The sequence below is a fragment of the Vidua chalybeata genome, chromosome 7 (genome assembly GCF_026979565.1).
Source record: "Vidua chalybeata isolate OUT-0048 chromosome 7, bVidCha1 merged haplotype, whole genome shotgun sequence".
Taxonomy (NCBI): Eukaryota; Metazoa; Chordata; class Aves; order Passeriformes; family Viduidae; genus Vidua; species Vidua chalybeata.
Genome location: NC_071536.1, coordinates 18,457,208 through 18,477,682, shown reverse-complemented (window position 1 = coordinate 18,477,682; position 20,475 = coordinate 18,457,208). Strand labels below are relative to the sequence as shown.

Here is a 20,475-nt window from a genome sequence, read left to right as displayed (position 1 = left end):
AATTCCCCTCAGTACTATCAAAGGAAAAAAAGATCCGATAAACAGCAATTGACACGTTTAAAAATAGTTATATTAAATGGAAAAAAAAATCTTGCCTTATTTTCTATGTAATTGTTTTTTATTACAATATGATTTACAAAACTTGTCTCTGATGTAGTTCTAAAGTTTTAAGATACCAGAAGAATTACATGAAGTGGATTTACATGTAAAGGCAGCTTTTTCTCTCTGTTAATAAAACCTTCCTTAAAGGTATTTCTATAGTTACACTTGTGGCTTGGTGGTTAATGCCTTGTTCTCATATGCAAGTCAGTTGATTCCTGTGGTGCCTCATAATACTCAGGAACCATGGACTCTTGCAGTGTGTGACTCATGATATCGCTTATTTTACTGTATATTCTATATAAAGATTTTCTTTGAATGGTAAGTGGATACACAGGATCAAAGTGACAATAACAAGCTTTGTCTGTCTTGCTTCACAACAGAGAAAGAGCCCTATAAAAATAGATTGGAGTGTAGGATATTGCAAATTAGGTAGCCGTCCAATTAAGACATCTTCTAGCTCTAGTATTACCAGTGACCTTGTCTTGTCTTCTAGAGGGACTGAAAGTCTCATCCCAGTCCTATCCCACTTGCTTCAGAAATCATTCTTCTTGCTGTCAGAAAAAGGATGAAGTATATCAGATTACTTCTCAATAAACCTGCTCTTCTTCTGTCAGGAGTGCATAAGAATGCTTGTGTGTATTTTCCACCACTGCAACAGCAGGTGATAGCAGTGCATTCCAAGCTAGAGCTGCCTGGCTTAGGTGCTCAGCACCTTCAATTCCAGTGCCCACAAAAACCTGGAAAGTCACAGCTTTAGGACATCTGTGCATACTGTTAATGAAAACACTTAGAGGAATTGTTAATAAACTTGGAATATAAATATAATCACAGACAGTGAAAACAATCCAAAAGTTTTTCGTGAGTGGAAGGATTTAAAAAAGCTTATTTCCTTCTCATTTTTGCTCTTTTCTGCTAACTACACCGTAGCTTCCACAATGTATCTGTTTGACGGAAGACAATGTATGTGGTGTTTGGAGTTACACCTGTGGGGATTAGCCAGCTGGCTGTTACCCAGTGAATTGGGATGTCCGAGAGTGCTGCCCTCTTAACTTTTCCTTTAGTAGTGACACTTCAATTGCGACCTCTCTCCTATTACTAATTTCTGTTTAGCTTCTAGGACTCTATTTGAACCCTATCTCAAATTCTGTTATTTTTTTTCCACTGAAATCAGAAGGGTTTCTGTGAAGAAGGGGGGAAAGGGAGGAATTATCTGCTAGACAAAATATTTGCATTTTGTTAGGAAAGCAGAGAAGCAGAACAGAGTCTGTACCCATGCCTGATGGCATGGTGCTCTGACGCATGGTGGCCACAATTATAGTAGAAGTAACAATTAAAGTTTGTTGGGTATGCCTTTAATGAGAAGGTTGGGAAAATCATCAGGAACTTCTCACTGTAAAAGAAGTGGACAAGATGCTTTCTCCTCTCAGCTGCCGCTGCACAGCCAGACTCACAATTATTTACTGCATTCTTCTAGCATTTTTTTTTTTTTTGCAAAGAATTTTGTATTGCCTCTGTTGAATTTTCTAAATCTGCAGTGTAAATCTTAAACAACCCATTTGTCATAGTATGATAATCTACAGAAATTACTTAAAATCATAGTGCAATAATATGACGCACTGTTACTTTTCCTCCTTTACTGAAAACCAATTTAGTTTGCTCTCCATGTAAGAACTGTGTATTTATCTAGTACTGCTGTTTGCTTTGTGTAAATATTATTCCTTGTAATACATAATTTCCAATTGGTTCAGAACAAGAACTGCCAGGGCTCATGAGAAGCAGGTGGTGGGGCCTCTCACCACAGCCTGATGTGTTTAATAATGTTTTTTCATCCTTTAAATAAGTAAATGAAACATCATTCCATAGGGTATGAGCAGGAAATACAAAGATACATAAGAAGTGAACAATTGAAAACAGTGAACTAGAAAGATGCTTTACTTCCAGAATTTATGATCTACTACTGTATGCCTTGATTTAATGAAATTTATCCATCTAGTGGTTACGTTGAGATTTCAATATGTTAATGAAATTATTTTTAGCCATGTGCAAGGGGAAACCCAGAAGAAATGCCTGTTTGCTCCTGTGAAATGGAAACATAAAAGTTCAGAAAATTATATCAGTTCCTAATAACTTTCTAATAAGTCTATTGAGTAGATAACTTTGAAAACCAAATGTAAGTTTTAGAATACACTTCTAAAAGTCAGATCTTTCAGAATGGCAACCTAAATGCCAAGGATTTTTCACTCAGAACATCTTTTAGCAGTTTGACAGAAATTATCTTAGTGCAAGAATCAGCTTTCCTCGTTGCTCCTCTGAATGGGAATATACTTCCTACATTTCCTTGGAGAACTGCTGTGTTGTTGCACTCATAGTATGTGGCTAAGTTTAAAGGTCTGTTAGTGAGTCTTAGTAACCCTCTTTCTCTTATAGGTGATTGTTTACAGTCTTCCATCCTCATAATCATAATTTGTGTAGTCCTATGTAAACTTAACAGCTGTGTCTCCCTGAATCTGTTTATATCTACTTAAAACTCTGTCTGGGACAGGGTTGCTCTGGTTTTTTTATTAGTTGCATCCCTTTGTGGTGGTACAGCTTCAGTGCACGAGTGTAATAAATAGAATGGAAAGAGTTTCCTAAGGCATTTTTGTTTCAGTCTTTGGAGGTCCATCCTACAATGAATGCCAAAGCTGTGAACTTCTTGTTCTCAGTTAGCTCATGCTCTGATGTAATAATACTTGCTTTATGTGAAGAATAATTTCTGGTGAAACATTCTCATCTTGAGTTTAGTTAAATTGTGCCATTCTGCATCTTTTGTGCTGTGTCACTTGCCTGCTTGCATCCTGCCCCTAACTGCACTCTAGACATTTCTGTTTGGGAGGAGGAAGAGACAGGATCTGACCTTTTATTTTGTTTGTAGAACTTGGCAAAGCTGGATCCCTAATTAAGCTGAATTCAGGACTCTATTTGACAGATGAGGAGACTGATATCTTGTTATTCTCCGTACAATCTCCTTTTCTGGGAAGATTATTATTCAGTTTAGTTCTGTAGGTTACCCTTCATTATCTTGTGTCTCCATTTTTCTCATGTTCCTCTTGTTTCATTTTTCTCTTTTGGTCATGTGTTCAGCCTTAAAATCTCCTTAATATTTTTTTCACTTAAGAAATTCTACAGTGCATCTTCATGACTTTGCCCCACTGCATATCTCAAATGCTGCTCTAATCTTGATGATGAATAACATGACAGATTGTAGGTAGGATAACAACTGATAATGAGGAACGAAAATCAAGTTTACCATTTTTTTTGTGTTATATATTGTACTGTGAAGGAAACACCCCTTCAGAAAATGAAATAAATAGAAAACAAAAGCAGATAATACAACTATTTAATAAAATATATAAATACTTTTATTTACTTAATACTTACAATACTTAAATATTTAATAAGTAATACTTTTTAATACAAAATTTTTCCCCACATGAAAGTGTCAGCTAGTAAAACCAGGCTATATACTTGATGCCCAACTAAACTGGAAAAAAATCCAGAATTTGAGTAATTTTTAAGTGGTGACTAGAAGAATTCAGATTTTTTTTTTTTTTTTACACAACTGAATTAATTGTGAGAATGTTTCATCAAGTTCATCACCAAGTCACTCTTCAGAATCACAGAGCAGTTTGGACTCTGCCTAGTGTTTACTCTCTTAATCCTTTAAAACTCACATATTATATTTTCTTCTAATTTTTCTTTATAATTTGCATCCACAAACATTTAGCATGCCTCACTATGGAAAGTAGAGATTAAGCTTGGATAATTGGATAATTGACACAGACTTGTTGATTTGTGTCCTGTTCATCTCAATCTGCATAATCTTTAAACCTAAATTATCTCAACACCAGCCTAATTTAAGGAACCAAGCTTCTGCCTGTCGTGGAATTCTATACCTGTTTCTAAGACATCAACAGATAGGACAAGAACACACAGTCTTAAGCTGCACCAGGGGAGGTTTAGGTTGGACATTAGGAAGAAATTCTTCACAAAAAATAGTCATTAAGCACTGGAACAGGCTGCCCAGAGAAGTGATGGATACCACTGTCCCTAGAGGTATTTAAGGAAAGACTTGATGCAGTACTTAGTGCCAATCTCTGGTTGACAAGGTGATGTTCGGTCATAGGTTGGGCTTGATGATCTCAAAGATCTTTCCAACCTAGTTGTTTCTGTCACTCTGTGAACTGCTTTTTCAGTGGCAAAAAGAGAGAGGAGGGAATTTGTTTATTAGACATATCCATAAGCTGTGTCACATTCTCTTTTTTTTTTTGTCCTTTTTTTCATAGTGTGCCCTCTTCCTTGAAGTAGTCTCTGAAGTAGTCTCTTCATTCCTTGTGACAACTCCAGTGGGTTGAAGGAGTCTATTTAGGCTATTGCACCCCCCTCCTGCCCTCCGCCCATTTTCACTCCTTTCCCTCTTATTTCTTACTACTTTTTCTTTCTTTTCTAACATTTAACTTCCAGTGGAACTTTCTTCCTTCTTTCCCATTTCTGTGTGCCTCCATTCCTCACTGTCCCTTCTTGTCATGAGGTTTGAAAATGTTTCTAGGGCTAAGCTGAAGGGAATACTATTACTTTACTTTTTGCCTAAGGAAAGAGTTGTACAACAAACAGTCACAGCAGGACTCCAGGTCAGAGCTGCAGAACAGCATTTGTATGCAGGCTTTTTTGGTCTTGGTGACAGCAAAATTAATTCTCTGTGATTTGAGGAAATGACTTGCACTGATCCCAGTCTGTAGGAAAAACCTTGAAAACTGCTCCATTCGAATAAGGCTGTTGCATTGCAGTTTGTTAATGCAGTTTGCCTAATTCTTATGTTATGGCAGTGCTGAATCACTGTTACTAATGTTTGCACTTCAGTTTGATAAAAGTCAGTCATTCCTGTCCAATAAATTTTGAAATCTTCAGAAATTATGCTATTGTACAAAAAGAGATAATGTTTCACAGACTGTTTAAAGGTCGTTTGTAGGGAACTACAGACCTGAGAGCCATGAGATGTCCGACTGTAAATGTGGATGTAAAACAATGTAACTAAACACTGTGTTACAAACTAGCTGAAACATTATTGTGAACTCCTGCATTTATTATAATACAGCATGCATGAAGGGGACTCCAGATTTGAGCAGCTTTGACCCTTGAGAGGTTTATGCTGACAAGGTAATTCCAGTGGTGCCATTGCAAGGACTGCTGGGTGAATTGGAGGCCCAGGTATTTTGGTTCCTGTTAGGTGATATCAGTCTGATTGTGAGTGATTTGCTGTCAGAATACATGCTTTTCACTGGAAGAAATAGACTGTGTTCAGTCATACTTCCTGAAATATAATTGTTTACTTTGTCTTTACATTTCCCTCTCTTATTTTGTATTGTACTTGTTTTGATTTCTCTGCAGCGTTCCTGAGCTGCACAAACTGCTTTTAATCAAAATATTTAATAAAAATATTAATAATATTTAAAAAGCTTTGAAGAAAGACTAGTGTTATAAGTATGTTTACTTATTTACACTTATTAAATATCCTCATTATTGTTATGCAGAATTGAATAGAAACAAATCAGTTTGGAGATTTATCCATGAAAAGGAAGCCTTTGATGTAAGATGAGTATTGGAGGTTGACGTGTGCTTGTTTCTGTGAGAAGCAAAAGCAGTGTTAGAATGACCCCACTGAATTACTTAGGAGGTTTATATTGATTGTAGAGGAATTAATATTTAACCCAGAGTTTCCTTCCAGATGAAAACAAATTTCTACATGAACATATTTCTGTGTTCAGAGGTTATAAATATGAAAAACAGAGTTACACATCAGCTCACCAGCTTTTTCTTTATTTGTTTCAGATCTCATTTTAAAATATATGTAATGGGAGGGAAGAAAATAAACTGTTTATAACCATGAATAAAGCCACTGCTGTGCACAGTGTCATCATAAGGCAAATGTGTCATTTAAGTTGCACTTAAAACCTATTTTTAAGACTTAGCTACTGCAGAGACCTTGTGGTGACCTTACAGAATATTACTACAGAGGAGTGTGACTTCAGCGCACTGTCAGAGCACAGCCTGTAGTGGGAGGTTTCCAGTTTTTCTCTATCTCAGCAGCACATACCTAGTTTCTCATCAGTTTCTTTAGATGAAGTCTGTTTCATTGCATTCATGCAAAGATATGTTAGTCATATATATCATCAGGTCTTCTGTATTTTCAAGGTGGCAGTCTCAGGGTGGAACAGCAACTTGGTTTAGAGGTTCTTGCTGACTTCCAACTTCTTGCTGTTTGCTTGCTTTGGAGGCTAAGATATGTGATCAGAAACAAGATGCTTATGTTGCCACAATTATAGAATTTACCGTTCTGTCAGAGTGCTTTCCACATATCTCTCTTGTATGACCTTTTGTCACAGCTGAAGCTCTGCTCCAGAAAAATACTGAAAATCAGTCAGGGGTGCACGCAATATAGAAGAAAAACTGCAGGAGGCTATAGCTGCCCAGGTGAGGAACTGGACAAAGCCAGCATTATCCTGTATTTGTGAGTCTCCTGTTACCTGTCTTGCAAACTGAGATAATCTGAAAGAACACATCTTTGTTTCTCTACTCATTATAATAGTGTATGTGAAAATAAGAGGTGTGACTGTCTGAAGGTAAAAGGAAGTATTTTGTACCTGGAACTTTAGGAAATTGTTCTTCTTCTTGTGCGTGACCCAAGAGATGATTCTAGACTTGGCTTCATTTGAGTGCTGTTAATGTAAGTTTAAAGGTTGGCTGTGTGGTAAGAAAAAATATGTTAAAACAACACATTTTTATTAGATGTTCTGCTCTTTGTTTTTGAGATGTATCTGCTGACTTTGCTAATAAAGATGCAGGTTTACAATTTGTAGTGTTGCAGAACATTTTGAAGAGGAATGAGGGTTCTGTTCTGTCACTGTGGTGTTCAGCAAATTCCAGCTTAGGTGTGATTTGATGCTTCTCTTCTACCTGTGATAATGGAAGAAGAAGAAAGGAGAGTGCATCTTTATTTTATGATCTTATATTGAGTTTGAAACACTGTCAGTGACATCATCATTTGATTTTAAAGATATCACAGTAAAAAACTAAATATGGATATGTATAAAGCTCTTTTTCAGCCACTTTCAAAAACTTGAACTTGATGTTAAAGGCAGTTAAGTATTTTTTCCTGTAAATACATTATCTACTCTATGTTTACACAATTGAAGTAAAATAAAACACATAAATAGTTGGACTCTTTGTTTTTAATTTTTTTTTGTCCTCTTCTGAGTGTATGCAGTCTTTCCCACCCCTCCCAGCCAAGTCCTGTCGCCACCCAAGTGCATTTCCTGAGTGGATTTCTCTAGGAGACAGAATTAGAGAGCTGTATGATGGCATTTCTGTATTTAAATTAGATGGAGCAGAATAGGCTGTGTAATTTGCTTAATCAGTGCTCATGCTCTAATTTCCTTGCATGAGATTTTTTGTGGTGCAGTCTTATCTTTGGCTTTCTATCTGGTAACCAAGTCTGCTATTTGGCATGATTTCAGAGAGTTGGGTGTATTTTTCTTCTTGACAAAATATCAAGAGGATTCTGTGGTAAAGCAAATTCTGCACACAGAGCTTTTCAAGCATGATAAGTTGATTTAGGTGGGAACGCAACAGGAAAATAGACGTCTCCAAAATAAAGAGATGGAGTAAAATAGAGTGTAGTTGATTAGAGCTGTGCAGAAACATTGTGAAGATGGCAAATAGATAAATAAATGGAAAAGATGCAGATTCATCTGCTGTTACATAAACTGTACTTATTCTGAGATCAGGATTCAGCAGTTTTGGCACAGACATTTCCTGTATTTATTTTATCTGAACATGACTTAATAGTGCTTCACTTCTGCTATTTCAGACCTTGTCTATCACATTTTAATGAGTTGTTAAGACTGACGTATACAAAACAATCTGTTTCTGTTCAGTGAGTTGTGGTGAGATCTTCACATGGCTTATTTTCTATTTTTCCACAAAATAAATTGCATTTTTGCTATTGTAGCATTTTATTTTCCTAATATGTCTTTATACTTTCCTTCAGAAGTACCTTAGTTCTGTTCTCTTACCTGTGCTGTTGATGACAGCAAACGTTTATATTCTGTTAATGACAAAGGCAGACATTTAGCTATAGTCAGGATACTTGTTCTAGTGAAGCACCAGCTTCAAACAATGATTTTTTATCTAGTATTAAACAGCCATGGGTTAGGTCCTTTTTGTGATAGCCAGTTAAGTGATATTGACCTGAAATGTATGGAAATTCTGATTGCGCTTGTTTAGAAGAAATACACTTGGTAATTTGTAAACATACTAAGACAGTATCTGAAGTCAGAATTAGGCGAAGTCTGCTGGGGTCTCAGCACATACTATTGGGCAAAAGCAAGGGTGCTGTTTGTTTTCCCCTTTGTAACAAGACTGGGATGAAAAACAACTATCAGTGTGATAATCAGTCTGGTGTGGGTTTTGTTTTTTTTTGTGAAAGTCTGTAAGAACATTAAGCTAACACAAACAAAAAGATAGCAGGTAGATGATCTGAGATTGACCAGAGTATGAAATCTAAAGACAAAAGTCTGAATTTTGAGACAGCACTCTCCATTTGATTTGATGAGTGAAAAGAAGGTCCAAAAATCTTCATGAGCTCTTTCTTTCAGAGGCTTCTCTCGTTGTTGTTCTGGAGAAAAGAGGAGAAACAGTGCACCATGGGAGTGGTGCGCCCTTGTGAGTAATGCTCGTGAGGGACGTGGTTCACTGCCAACTTAGAGGAAGAACAGAATTGTACTGAGAGCATCAGTGATCAATTATTTATTGTCAAAAGAAAGCAGAGAAGCTGGCTCACATTGTCAAGCTACAGCATATATTCCCCAAGAGAAACCACTGCAGAAGTATTGACAGCTAGTTCAGTAGTATTGCAGAACTCAGGCAATAGTCACAATAAGAGCAGCTGATGAAATAATTACACAATGTTTTGAAAAAATGTGTGGAAAGGTCACCTTGATGTTTAGCTTAGGACTTCCATATCTGAAATTAATTATTTTGTTACTCCCAAATTTGCAAGTTAGGCAGGCTTTGCTTTGTCGCCTTCTCTGTTAGTTAGGGATAGGCCGAAAAAGAGGCAGTAGAAATGGTAAATAATGACACTGTGATTGAGATTGTGAACAGGGGAGAAAGAGAAGGAAAAAGAAAGATTATGTATTGAACCAAGCATATTTTGAGGTCTACAAAACTGTCCCCAGTGTTACAAGACACTTAATTCCTAGTATTTGGCCACAAATTCCTAGGGTCTATAGATGCACCATGGCACAGGGAAGCATCAGAAGCCTGAGTTCCTAGTGCTACAAACCATCACTGCCTGGGTCCTTACTGCACAGCCTTTATTGGCCAACTGCAGAACTGCTGCCCTTGGGGGAGTATTTGGTGTAGAACCTCTGTTCAAATCTTTATACCCAGGAGGTCTTCCCCTCATTAGTCCTGTGTCTTTCCTGTTAAGAGTACCTGGGGTTTTGGAACACAGTGAATATGTACCTCATCTATATTCTTTACATGTACCTGGCTTATTCTGGAATGTTTATAAACAGGTATTAGCTCTTCACTATTAGCAGCAGAAGAGAAGGGACTAACCACAAAGACCAAAGACATATTTTATCTATCTTGTGAATGCTAGAAGCGTATCTCAGGAATTTAGAAGTAGCTTGCATCAGAATTATAGTAATTGCCTTTCTAAACATTAGCATATAAAAATATACCTAATTATTTTCACAGAGTTGAAGAAAACCTATTGTACTCATGAAATCCTATGAGACAAACTGCAGCTAACTACAAATAAAGCCTTAATTTGAGCATGCAAAGAAACATACTGAGAAACCTGACAGCGAGTGGCCTTAGAAACCATTCCCTCACAGCACCTTCCCAGTAGGGCAAGTGTGTAATTCTGTTTCTTCCTTTTCTCCTCTCCCCAACTGTTTCTTGTCAGCAGTCTTCTTTGCTTTAGGCCATAGCAGTGGCTGAAAAGGTCAAAACGTGTTAATTTTCCCCACTGCATGGGTATGAGGCAGTCAGCAACTGGAAAAAAAATACTGTCTTTATTACTCATGCTGTCAGATTAGATGTAGCAATTGTCTGTTATTTAAGCTGTTGCATGATAGAGTTTATAAATTGGTAGAAATTTGAAGACAGAGTGAATAGGTCATTGAATGTAGCTTTAAAAACTGCTGTCGTGTTGGATTTACAAAACTTGAAGACTTCTGATAATAAACAAGCATATGATGATTTGATAATTGTTGCTGTCTTTCATAAGGAAAACCTTTCCAGACTTCATACTACCTGTGGAATATATTTTCAAAAGCCTTTTGTAAATATCTAGTCTGTTAATCTTCAGGATGATTTTAAATGCCACCTATGAATATAATTTAACTTACTGAATTTTATTTTCATTTACAGACAGTACGGTAACAAGATAGGTCTCATTATCTCAGCTTTCAGTGATCTCATGCCTGGAACTTTATTATTCCATCTGATACTGGCAAATCTTTATGCAATTACTTAGGTCTGTCTTTGTATGCTTAGGTTTCCCAGCAAACAGTGTTTCCCTGACTCCTTAAAATAAGTTTCCCTTGACATTTAATTTGGCTGATGAGGTGACACAAGTTTAGGCATAAATTATACCTTGTATGTCAGCCCACACCCACTGAGATGTCCTCATGAGAGACCATGTGTAGGCTGTTGTATCAGCCCTCCCTCCAGAGATACCCAGATTTAGAAGAAAGTTCGTTCATGCGGAGGTGCCCTGGAGGAGTATGAACAACTGAGCTTTCTGAGGGCATGCCTTGAATTTTTTCCTCTTCTGGTAATGCTGCTTGAACTCCTTCACAGGCAGCACTGCTCACAGAGTTGGCTGTATCAGACTCATAAGTGGACTGATCCCAGGGCAGGAGGTGACAGAAGGTGACAGAGTGGACATCCTTGGGAGTGATACCAAAATTCTACGTTATGGATCACGAGTCTGTGCTTTTTTTTCCTGGTGAACTTTGGTGTCCTGAGCATGAGTTGTGCCTGAATGGGATTAGATACCTCCTCTAAAGTTATGTATCTAATTCTGGCTTACTCTACCTGTAGGCTTTTTTTTGAAGATGTGCCCTCATATCTTTTGGAAATTGTATGCTGTGTTCTGTGTTTTGTCTCATGAGAAGAATAATCTGGAAAAATATTAGAGAATTAATCAGAAAAAAAAATACCATGCCGTGTGTGATGGCTGTAGATATGGTATAGGAAATAAAAGAAAAAATTACTCTGTTCCCACAGTTTAAGTTCCTTATAAAAGTGGCTTAAATGTGGACTAGTAATGTATTTCTGGGAAAATGCTATTTTGGGAAAAACAGAACAAAGAAATGAATATCAGTTAAATGATGATGAAGAAGAAGAGAACATCCTATACAATTTGTTTTTATCTTGTCCCAAATGAAACATTCCAATTTTCCATCTAAAAATTACATTTCAAGACCAAACTCAGTAGAAGGTGGAACAAAACATTTATCTACTATTTGAACAAAATGTTATTTCAAACCCTTGGGACACACTTTTGGTTTTGTTTTGTTTTGTTTTTTTTTTCATTTCACCAACAGAAATTACTTTTTCCCTTGGTTTATATGTGTGATTTACTAGTTGAACTGAGAAAATAATTATTTTTTATGTTATTCCTCTCATGGAGTTCAGGCAATGGACTGGATGCAGAATATGGGAACTGAGTGGTTTGATAAAGAAAATAGGAGAGCTTTATCCTCAAATGAAATAGCATTTGTTTTGTGTGACTGACCAGGGATATAGCGTAGATTTGCTTTTACGAGTATTCAGCTGGATTATGGGTGAGATTTAAATAATATGTTACTAAGCTTTAGGATGTAATAGCTTGTCTAAAAATAGGATTGGATTATTAAGATTAATGTAATCTTTGTAGCTTTTGTTATTATTTAGAATGCAAGACATTCAGTGTTTAGTGCTAGAATTGATGATATTCCCATTTCCAAGAAAAATAAATGTATGAAGGATAATTCAAGCATTGTTAAAATTCAAGAGGCAACATTTTAAAAGTGAATACATCCAAACAACTCCATAGAGCAAAGGATAAAACTTTAAAATTAAAATCGCACTATTGCACTAAAATTGCACTGCCTCAATTATTATGTGTGCTTAGTTGAAACCTGCATAGATTTCAGCTGATTGATTGTTCACGTTGAGCTCACTGCACACCCAAAGGACTATATGAGAAATTTTATTTATGTTGAACATCAGAATCCCTATTGCACAAGCATGTTTTCTGACAGTTCCAAAAGGGAATTATAATTGTTCATCCTTAATCATGAAAGTAACATAGTGTGATTTGAAATAAAAATGTGTTTCTTATTAATTGAATTATTTGTATTTGATAAAAGGACAAATTTTTTCCTTTGGTGTTGTTTTTGTAGCTTCTGTGAGTTTCTTAAGCCTTAGACAGAGCTTTGAATCGTACTGATCAAGTCATCAGCATTCACTGAAGAAAAATACCAGTTGCTGACATCAGTTACAATTACATAGCTTATAGATGTATAAGGGATGTTATTTTTACAGTTACAAAGTTTCATCTGCTAATACAGGTTTTTTTATGAGGATATACATAATATGAGGTGTGAGGTCTGTGTGTTTCATAGCCTTGTAGTTTCTGAATACCAAACTTAGTGTCTTGGGTTTAAATGTTTAGAGTTTTCACTTTACACTCTGTATATTTCAAATCTGACACTAAAACTGTTGTTGTACATGATTTTTATGAATCCTTAACTCATCTCCATTCCTATAGTAAAGTAGCTTTCTAGCTTAGATTCAGATAAGTAGTGTAATTTCAAATGAGCTTTAAAACAATCTTCGTGGGAAATCACACAGCTAAGTAAAACACTGATTTGTTAGAAACCTTAAAGTAATGCTTTGGGGAAGATGAAAGAGGGAACTGGTTTAGCACAACTTTGAAATAACAGCAGTGTGTACTCCAGTCAAAAAAGCAGACCTTGTAGTGTTAAGAGTAAAGACATGTTTGATTGTCTCATATCTCATGTGTGTGTGAGAAGCACAAGGCAGGAGACACAAGAATAAATAGCACATACTTCCTTGAATGGCTTTATACATCTGTACCTGACTGAATGTGCTATCACTGTCTTTCAGAAATATCGACAGTATATGTCTGGACTTCTCACTCCTCCTTATGGTGTTATGGAAACTGGCTCCAACAATGACAGTAAGTATGAGAGATTAGATATGAGGTGGTGAGTAAACAAATGAGAAAAGGAAAGAAAGGGGAAGATGGAGATTTTCCATGTTTGGGTATTGAACTTTAAAAATTTAATTCAGTTTGGTATTACAACTGCATTAATACTGCATGTAGTAGAAGACGCTTTGGAACTTGCCCAAGTACCTTCCCAGCTGTATACAAGTGTACACAGAGCTGCACCAAAATCTGCGCTGTGACCCAGGCCTGTTGATTAAAACATACTGGATGATGTCGTGTAGCATTTTACTGCTTGTGTTACATGAACCATGGAACATGGCCATGAGTCCTGCTACTAAAACAAGTATAACAAGCTGTCTCAATTTTTTAAATTAGGATGGACTGTACAACTTGCTGGAGAATCTAGGTTAGTGCTTGAGCTTGCAGTAAACATGCTGCTCTCTAATCTTTGTTACATAGCTAAATAATTTTGGCTATGTCTCTGCCTCATGAGAGCCTGTCAAGCTGTGGGATAGTGCTGTAGACATGAATCCAAGGACAGCCTTATGTAAATCAAAGCACTTATATTTATTTGCCAGGGATTCTCTTGATGCCAGGCAGGACTATGTCTGATGGCTAGCAATTGCATCTGTAAATTTTGTCTCCTATGGTAGATGCTCAATATGTTTTCTTTGCAGGATAATAGTGTAGAATAGCATAGCAATGCTGATTAGTGCAATTAGTGCAAACTCATTGTCACATTTGACTGCCAAGTACTGAGACACTGAGATAATGTTAAATGAAAAAATATAAATAACTCCTGTATACAGGCTTCAGATATTAAATTTTGAAAAAGAACTGTGCTTAACAAGCTGTTTAAAATATTCACCCAAGTTAGCTTTTTGTCTTTTATGTGTTCACTAGAGGAAACTTTTCTGAATAAATGTTTTGCTCTTTAAAAATTGCAGATTAATGTGTATGTTATCAAAGTATTGAACCCTCAAATTCGTTGTTCTACTAACAAATATTTTCACTGTCACTCAAAGGATATACAGAATCTATTTATTTTCTGTATTCTTTTTTTAGGAATGCCAGATAAAGACAGTATGTCAAACAGTGCTCTTTGCCAAGTTTCTAAAAATTGTAATAAGGTAAATCACACACAGTTTTGCACTTTTTTTTTTTTTTTTTTTTTTGCTGGAGGGGGAGGAATTTGGTTATGAAAAATGTAAAAGTATTCAGCTTTCAGTTGAAAATAACTGAGTGCAAATGCAAGCATGTGGTTGATGCATTTGAGTACAGTATACAAATTATAAGAATAACTTAGATATTGTATCATTTAACTGAAGAAAGCAGCTGGTTCAGAATTATTACAAAGTGTACTGCTACCATAGTTTGTGTTGAGTCTGGTTTCTTGATCTTTGTTGGAAAAGTCCTGATGATAAGGAAGAAAAGCAGCACTATGACAAGACCAGTGGATCATAAAATTCATTATTAAATTCCATTTTAAGACTTACCTGAGTCTGAACTGATGCATAGGCATTGTTCTGGCCCTTTGCTCAGGGTGAATTTTCTCCTGTGTTCAGAGAGCAGCTTCACATCCTAGCTCTCCTTTGTAAAATAGTTCTGTGCCTTCAGCCTCTCCAGATGAGGACCCACATGAAAGAACTCATGAATATTTCTGTGCCAGTTTCAATAGTGGGATAGAGTATATATATAGCATAATAGTGGGAAGAAATAGTGTCAGGCATTGCTGTAAAGATTGATAACTTCTAGAATTTCTGTATGGCAGGAGTAAAAAAGTTACAGTAATAAACAGATGCTTGGATGCCTTCTTTCTAAACATGGGAGTTTAATTGGATGCATTTGTGTGATATCTTGAAAAGGTTAAAGGTGGTTTTTTTTTTGTGCAACAAAAAGCATCTCTTGACAGCAGATGAAGACAAGAAATATTTTAGTGTGTTTCCTTAATGCAAAAATAACTACTTCCACCTCTCCCTGTCTGTCTGTCTTGCTTCCTCAAGAGTACTGACCTTTTTTAATTGTCACATTTAGCTTTTATTTAATGTATACATGTAACAGTATGCAGTTCCTTTTACTAGAGCCTTATTCACTAGCTATACTACTTCTGGACACAACCTTATCCTGTAGGAACATAAATATTTTTCCATGCACTGAGCAATTGTTCTTAGATACTTACCACCTTGGATTCTGTAAGAATTTTATGTAACAGTTATGAATTATGTCTAAGTGCTTCTTTAGGTTATTGGCATTTCAGTGGTACACTTGGAGTTAAGTCAGGTCAGGGGTCTTGCTGGATTTCTCAAGGAAAGCACCAGGTGCAGAATTCAAACTAAAAGATGTTTTTGTGTTTTCTGAAGCAGATAGAAGTAACAGGTAAAGGTAAAAAGGTAAAAACATCTGTCTCCCCTAGAAGATAATATCCCCCCAGTAATGGGATGGGAAGTGATGCTCAGCTAAAGGTAGTAAACACTCTCAGGTACAGAGTATTTTAGAAACTGAGCAAAATGTAATGATTAATAGCTTTGCCAATAGCCGAGCTTTTCTAGCACAACAGGACTCTTTCTGCACAAAGTAATTTCTTGAGTAGGAGACAGAACTTGACTAGGGCAGGATCAAACTGCTCAGTGACTTTTACAAGAACAAAGTCCTTTGCAAACCATATTATCTTCCTTTCCAAGCCATGTATAAAACAGACATCCTTCTCCCTCCCACACTGTGCACATTTCTCTGGAGAGAAGCAGAGTGAGTAAATACATGACAAATACTTGTCACCTTGTTTCATCCTGGAGGTGCTCAGATAGTCCCATAGAAAATGTGGCAGAAAAAGCTACACAGCATAGAAATGGTCCATGAATTCTAGTTCTTTGTTTTCTCCGTATGACCACAGCCCTCTTTAATTATGCTCGGTGAAAGGTAAATGCAGCAGAGGTAAATACACGAGGATTTTGTTTACTGCATGCAAACCTCATTCCTGCAGTGTTAAACTGTGCAACTGTTACAGTGCTTACACAAAATGTCTGTCGCCCTTCATGCCCTGCAGTCTGGTGAACCATTAGGGAGTTACTGGAATTCCAGGGCCAAATTCCCTGAGTGTTGCCAGCTTTTCAAAGCAAAAAATCAAGATACCAGAAAACAGTGGTGTATTTCTAGATGTTACTTATTTTGCTTATTTTTAGGATGATGCATGACTCCCAAAATGGCTAGTGTATCAGGGAAGGGCATTCATCCAGGGAAAGAGAAATGTTTTCAGGACATCTTTAGACTGCTTTAGATGGCCAGAATGATACCTGTGAGGCAGGCAGCAAATGCAACTCAGAGAGGCCTGCAGACTACTGTGTAGTGTCCAGAAAAAGACTGAGTGAGGAACCTTCTGACATCCAGAGAAAGTTCCTCAAAATCTTTCATATGGTAAGAAGACATTACACTCTCAAACAGAAAGAGATCACATCTTCAGTATTTCTGATCATTATGCATTTATTTCAAAGTGTGTATGTGTTGTTTTCATTTTCCAGGGAAGTTTATAACTGTAAATAATTTGCTTCAGATGAAATTTAATGTATTCCACTCTGGAAATATGAAATGCATGTTTTTCTTTTTTAGCCTGTGGTGAGTCTTTTACAAGTACTCTAATAGATGTTTTTCCATAATTGCTAATTATTTGAGTTTCATCTTCATAGCTTAATTTTTTTTCTCCTGTCACATCTATTAGTTTTTGATGAGTAACATAAGATTTTTCTTTTAATACATGCTTTGGAATTTTCTCACCATATGGAGATGTTTGGTTTTTCTAGTTCATTAAAATCTACAAAAAAAAATTCTATTAGGAGAAAGCAACAAAGAGATTCTTTTTACCAAATGTGAATTTATTTGCATTTGGGGTTACATTATTGCACATCATTTAATGCAATATAGCAGTTAAATTGAGCATAAAATACTGAGAGGGAGTATATTACTGTCCCCAGATATATTTAGGGAATGGAAACAAAGTAAATTTTATGCTGTCTTACATAAGGGAAAATGTCAGAGCATCAGTCTTTTTAAATGGGACAGACCAATATCTGTACACTGGGCTCTCTCACTCTAGTTTTTGAAAATTCCCATGGGGTAGAGTTGCATATGTGAGATGAATGTAACCCTAAAGACAAAATTACAAAATCAATAATAATTTCAAATACGTTTTTGGAAAAGATACAGAAGAGTACTTAGAACGCAGGGGAGGCCGGGTTCCAGCATGCAGACAGAATAGTTAGTGATCCTGGTTCCATATATTACCAGCAGAGTTGGCAGCAGGGTTGCAAGATACATCCCACTACAGGACTCTCTTCTTACAATTTGGCCACTTTTTCACTGTTAATGCTGAATTCACCATGCTGAGAGTATGCTCCTGGCTGATTTTTAAATTGAAATGGATCAAACCTGTCTGACATTGAGCTGGAGGAAAATACATAACACATACTAAATAGCTTTTTCCAGTTATCCACTGGGAATCCTGTCCTTTGGACTAGAAGCTTGACTTTTGGGGCTTGTTGGTGCAGTAAGGAGTACCATTTGTGAGCCCCTAGAAAATAACCATATCGTTAAACATTGAAAAATGTCAGTTGAAACTGGCTCACCAGAGGCTTGGTGCAGTCTCACTGCAAACTTGTGCACTCAGGCTGTGGGCATTTTATGTGCAGAATTCCCACACTTGTGTTTGCTTCTGGGTTGCTTGGGCTTTCCTGTCTCAGGGCTTAACCGTGTGGGGTTTCTCTCAAGGGCTTGTTTTAGTTGCTAGAGCAGTATTTTGACTGTTACAAAGTCAGACACTGATTGAAAGCCAGAGTTGTCTCCCCTGTTCTTTTAGACCTTTTACTGATACCCAAGTAGGAACAAGAAATAGCCCATCTGCTCTGGAGATATAAGATAGTTTGAAAGAAGAGGGTGCTGGAGGAATGAGTTGTGGAGACCAAGGAATTAATATGGGTAAGAACAGAGGACACAGCCCCATTGAGAGCATGAGTCTCCGCTCTCTTGTGGACTGCGGTGCTGAATGCTATTTTTTGCTATCAGCAAATGTCTTAAATTCCTTTGCAAATTGTGGATGCCTGAAAGCATATAAATTATACAGAAGAAAGAAAGAATTATACAGAAAGAAGAGAAAATTATGATTTGTAAGTTATTTATTCAAGTAGTAGATAGTAAAAAATTGCTAATGATTGAAGATGAAGTTTTATATTCTTTTCCATAATGGAATCTTCATAATGCAGTTTGCTGAAAGAACCCATAAAGATGCCATACAAAATTCTGCTTGAAAGGAAGGCTAAAAAATTAAGTGCTCAAAAGCAGAGTATTTCAAAAAGAGGGGCTGACTGAGCAGTGTTAATGAAGTCCTCTTATCTGTGTTTGTTATGGTACAGACTTTGATTACCTGCTTACATACTATTTTGCTGTGACACACTACAATAAAGCAATGCCTTACCTCAAAAACCATGCTACCTTTCTTTTTGTATAGCTTCACCTCAGTGACTGTTTAAAACATACATAATGCTGAACACAGAAGACAAAAGCAGATTAAGTTGTGCAAATTCATACAGTAATTCTTGCTATTGGGTGAAGAATATGTATTCTTCTATGAAATCTTTCATGCTGTATTTCCTTTATGTTCCCTATATTGTCTTCAGGGTTTTATTGTGATATAGAGTTGCAGGAGCTCCCCCTTGTGCATGAAGTAATATTCAAAAAACACATGGATTGAGTTTGTGAAGCTTACAGGTTGAAAAATCCCCTTTATGTTTTTCATGAAATGTCTCCAAATCCTCTAGAGTGGAAGTCTATATTGGAAGTGATTTATTTTAAGGTATTTTTTATGCCATAGCTCCTATAGATTGTGCTGCAATACTTCTGTGAAAGTCACCTTTTCATCTGTCTTCTTTCCTGGCTAATATTATGTGGTAAAATATAGATTCCTTTCCTTTACTGAATTTTCAATAAGATGTAGGTACTATGTTGATTTTTATGTATTTAAATAATTGGGGTGATTGTGAAAACAGTATTTTTATTAACTCTTAATGCATTTAATGTGCAATTATATCATAAAGATCTTAGAATTGATGGAGAAGGACATAATAAAGAGTTAATCCCCAAAGTATTGCAATTTCAACATTGCCTAGAAATTAACACAATCACTTTACTTCTGATTTCCCTTTATTTCAGTTTACTTTTCCTGGATGACCATTGTCAAAGGGAAAACCTATTAAGATATCCAGTGTATTGTCAAATATGGACTTTGATAGAACATTAGCAGAATTATAAAGGAAATGTTTCACATGCTGATGAAATTGTGAGCCAAAAAAAAACCAACTGAGGGATCAAGAAAGTTCTATCAAAGTGCAATTGCAAGGTTTTTGTTTGAAAGTTGTACCATCTCCAATATACATGTGAAAACTGTGTTAAGGGGTGACTTATTTTCTTTGTGGAGGGTTTATGTAGCTGCCCAGTGATACGTGTACATTAATTTCTATTCTCGCTGACCTATTCTCTTATACAATATTTGCATAGGATTAAAAAATAATTCCCTTTTGTTTTCTGTTTTTGAAGCGATTGCATGAAAGTACTACATGCAAATATTTCTAAATAATGTCCTTGTGTAGTCCTTACTGTACCCATTAATTTTAGGGGCTACTCTGATATTTTGGCACCAGTTTCACATATATGAAAGTAATTTGCCTAGAGGTCTGTTCAAGTTCTTCATTTTGCTCTAGGTAAAAGTGCTTAAGGTTCAATTATTATTGCAGCCTGTAACAATTTGGCTAGTGCAGAGGCTGTGGATAGAGACCCTGGCAATGAGTCACACGATGACAGCTTATGGCAGGGAAATACAATACAGAGTAGGAGGAGTCTGTGAAAAATGCGCTTTTCATATGTTAGTAAGGAACTTCATAATGAAAAATGTGAAGGTCTTTATATAGAGCAGAGCTCTTTAATGTAAACAAAATTTTTAGTAAGTCTGACGACTTTCCTAAGTAGACTTTCCATAAACTAAATTGTTGCAGAACCTCCAGGGAAGGTTGGGTATCTCCAGTTTCAGCCAAGTAGATGAT

The 20,475-nt window shown here is 36.4% G+C and overlaps 1 protein-coding gene across 2 annotated transcripts in view; it reads left to right on the top strand.

Moving 5' to 3' along the window:
- Positions 1 to 20,475, top strand: part of RAPGEF4 (Rap guanine nucleotide exchange factor 4) — a 147,669-nt gene that overhangs the window by 56,778 nt on the left and 70,416 nt on the right. For both annotated transcript variants that reach the window (XM_053947078.1, XM_053947079.1), the window contains exons 5-6: positions 13,330 to 13,402; positions 14,459 to 14,523. In XM_053947078.1, coding sequence (XP_053803053.1) covers positions 13,330 to 13,402; positions 14,459 to 14,523 — 138 coding nt within the window. The remainder of the gene's footprint in view (positions 1 to 13,329; positions 13,403 to 14,458; positions 14,524 to 20,475) is intronic.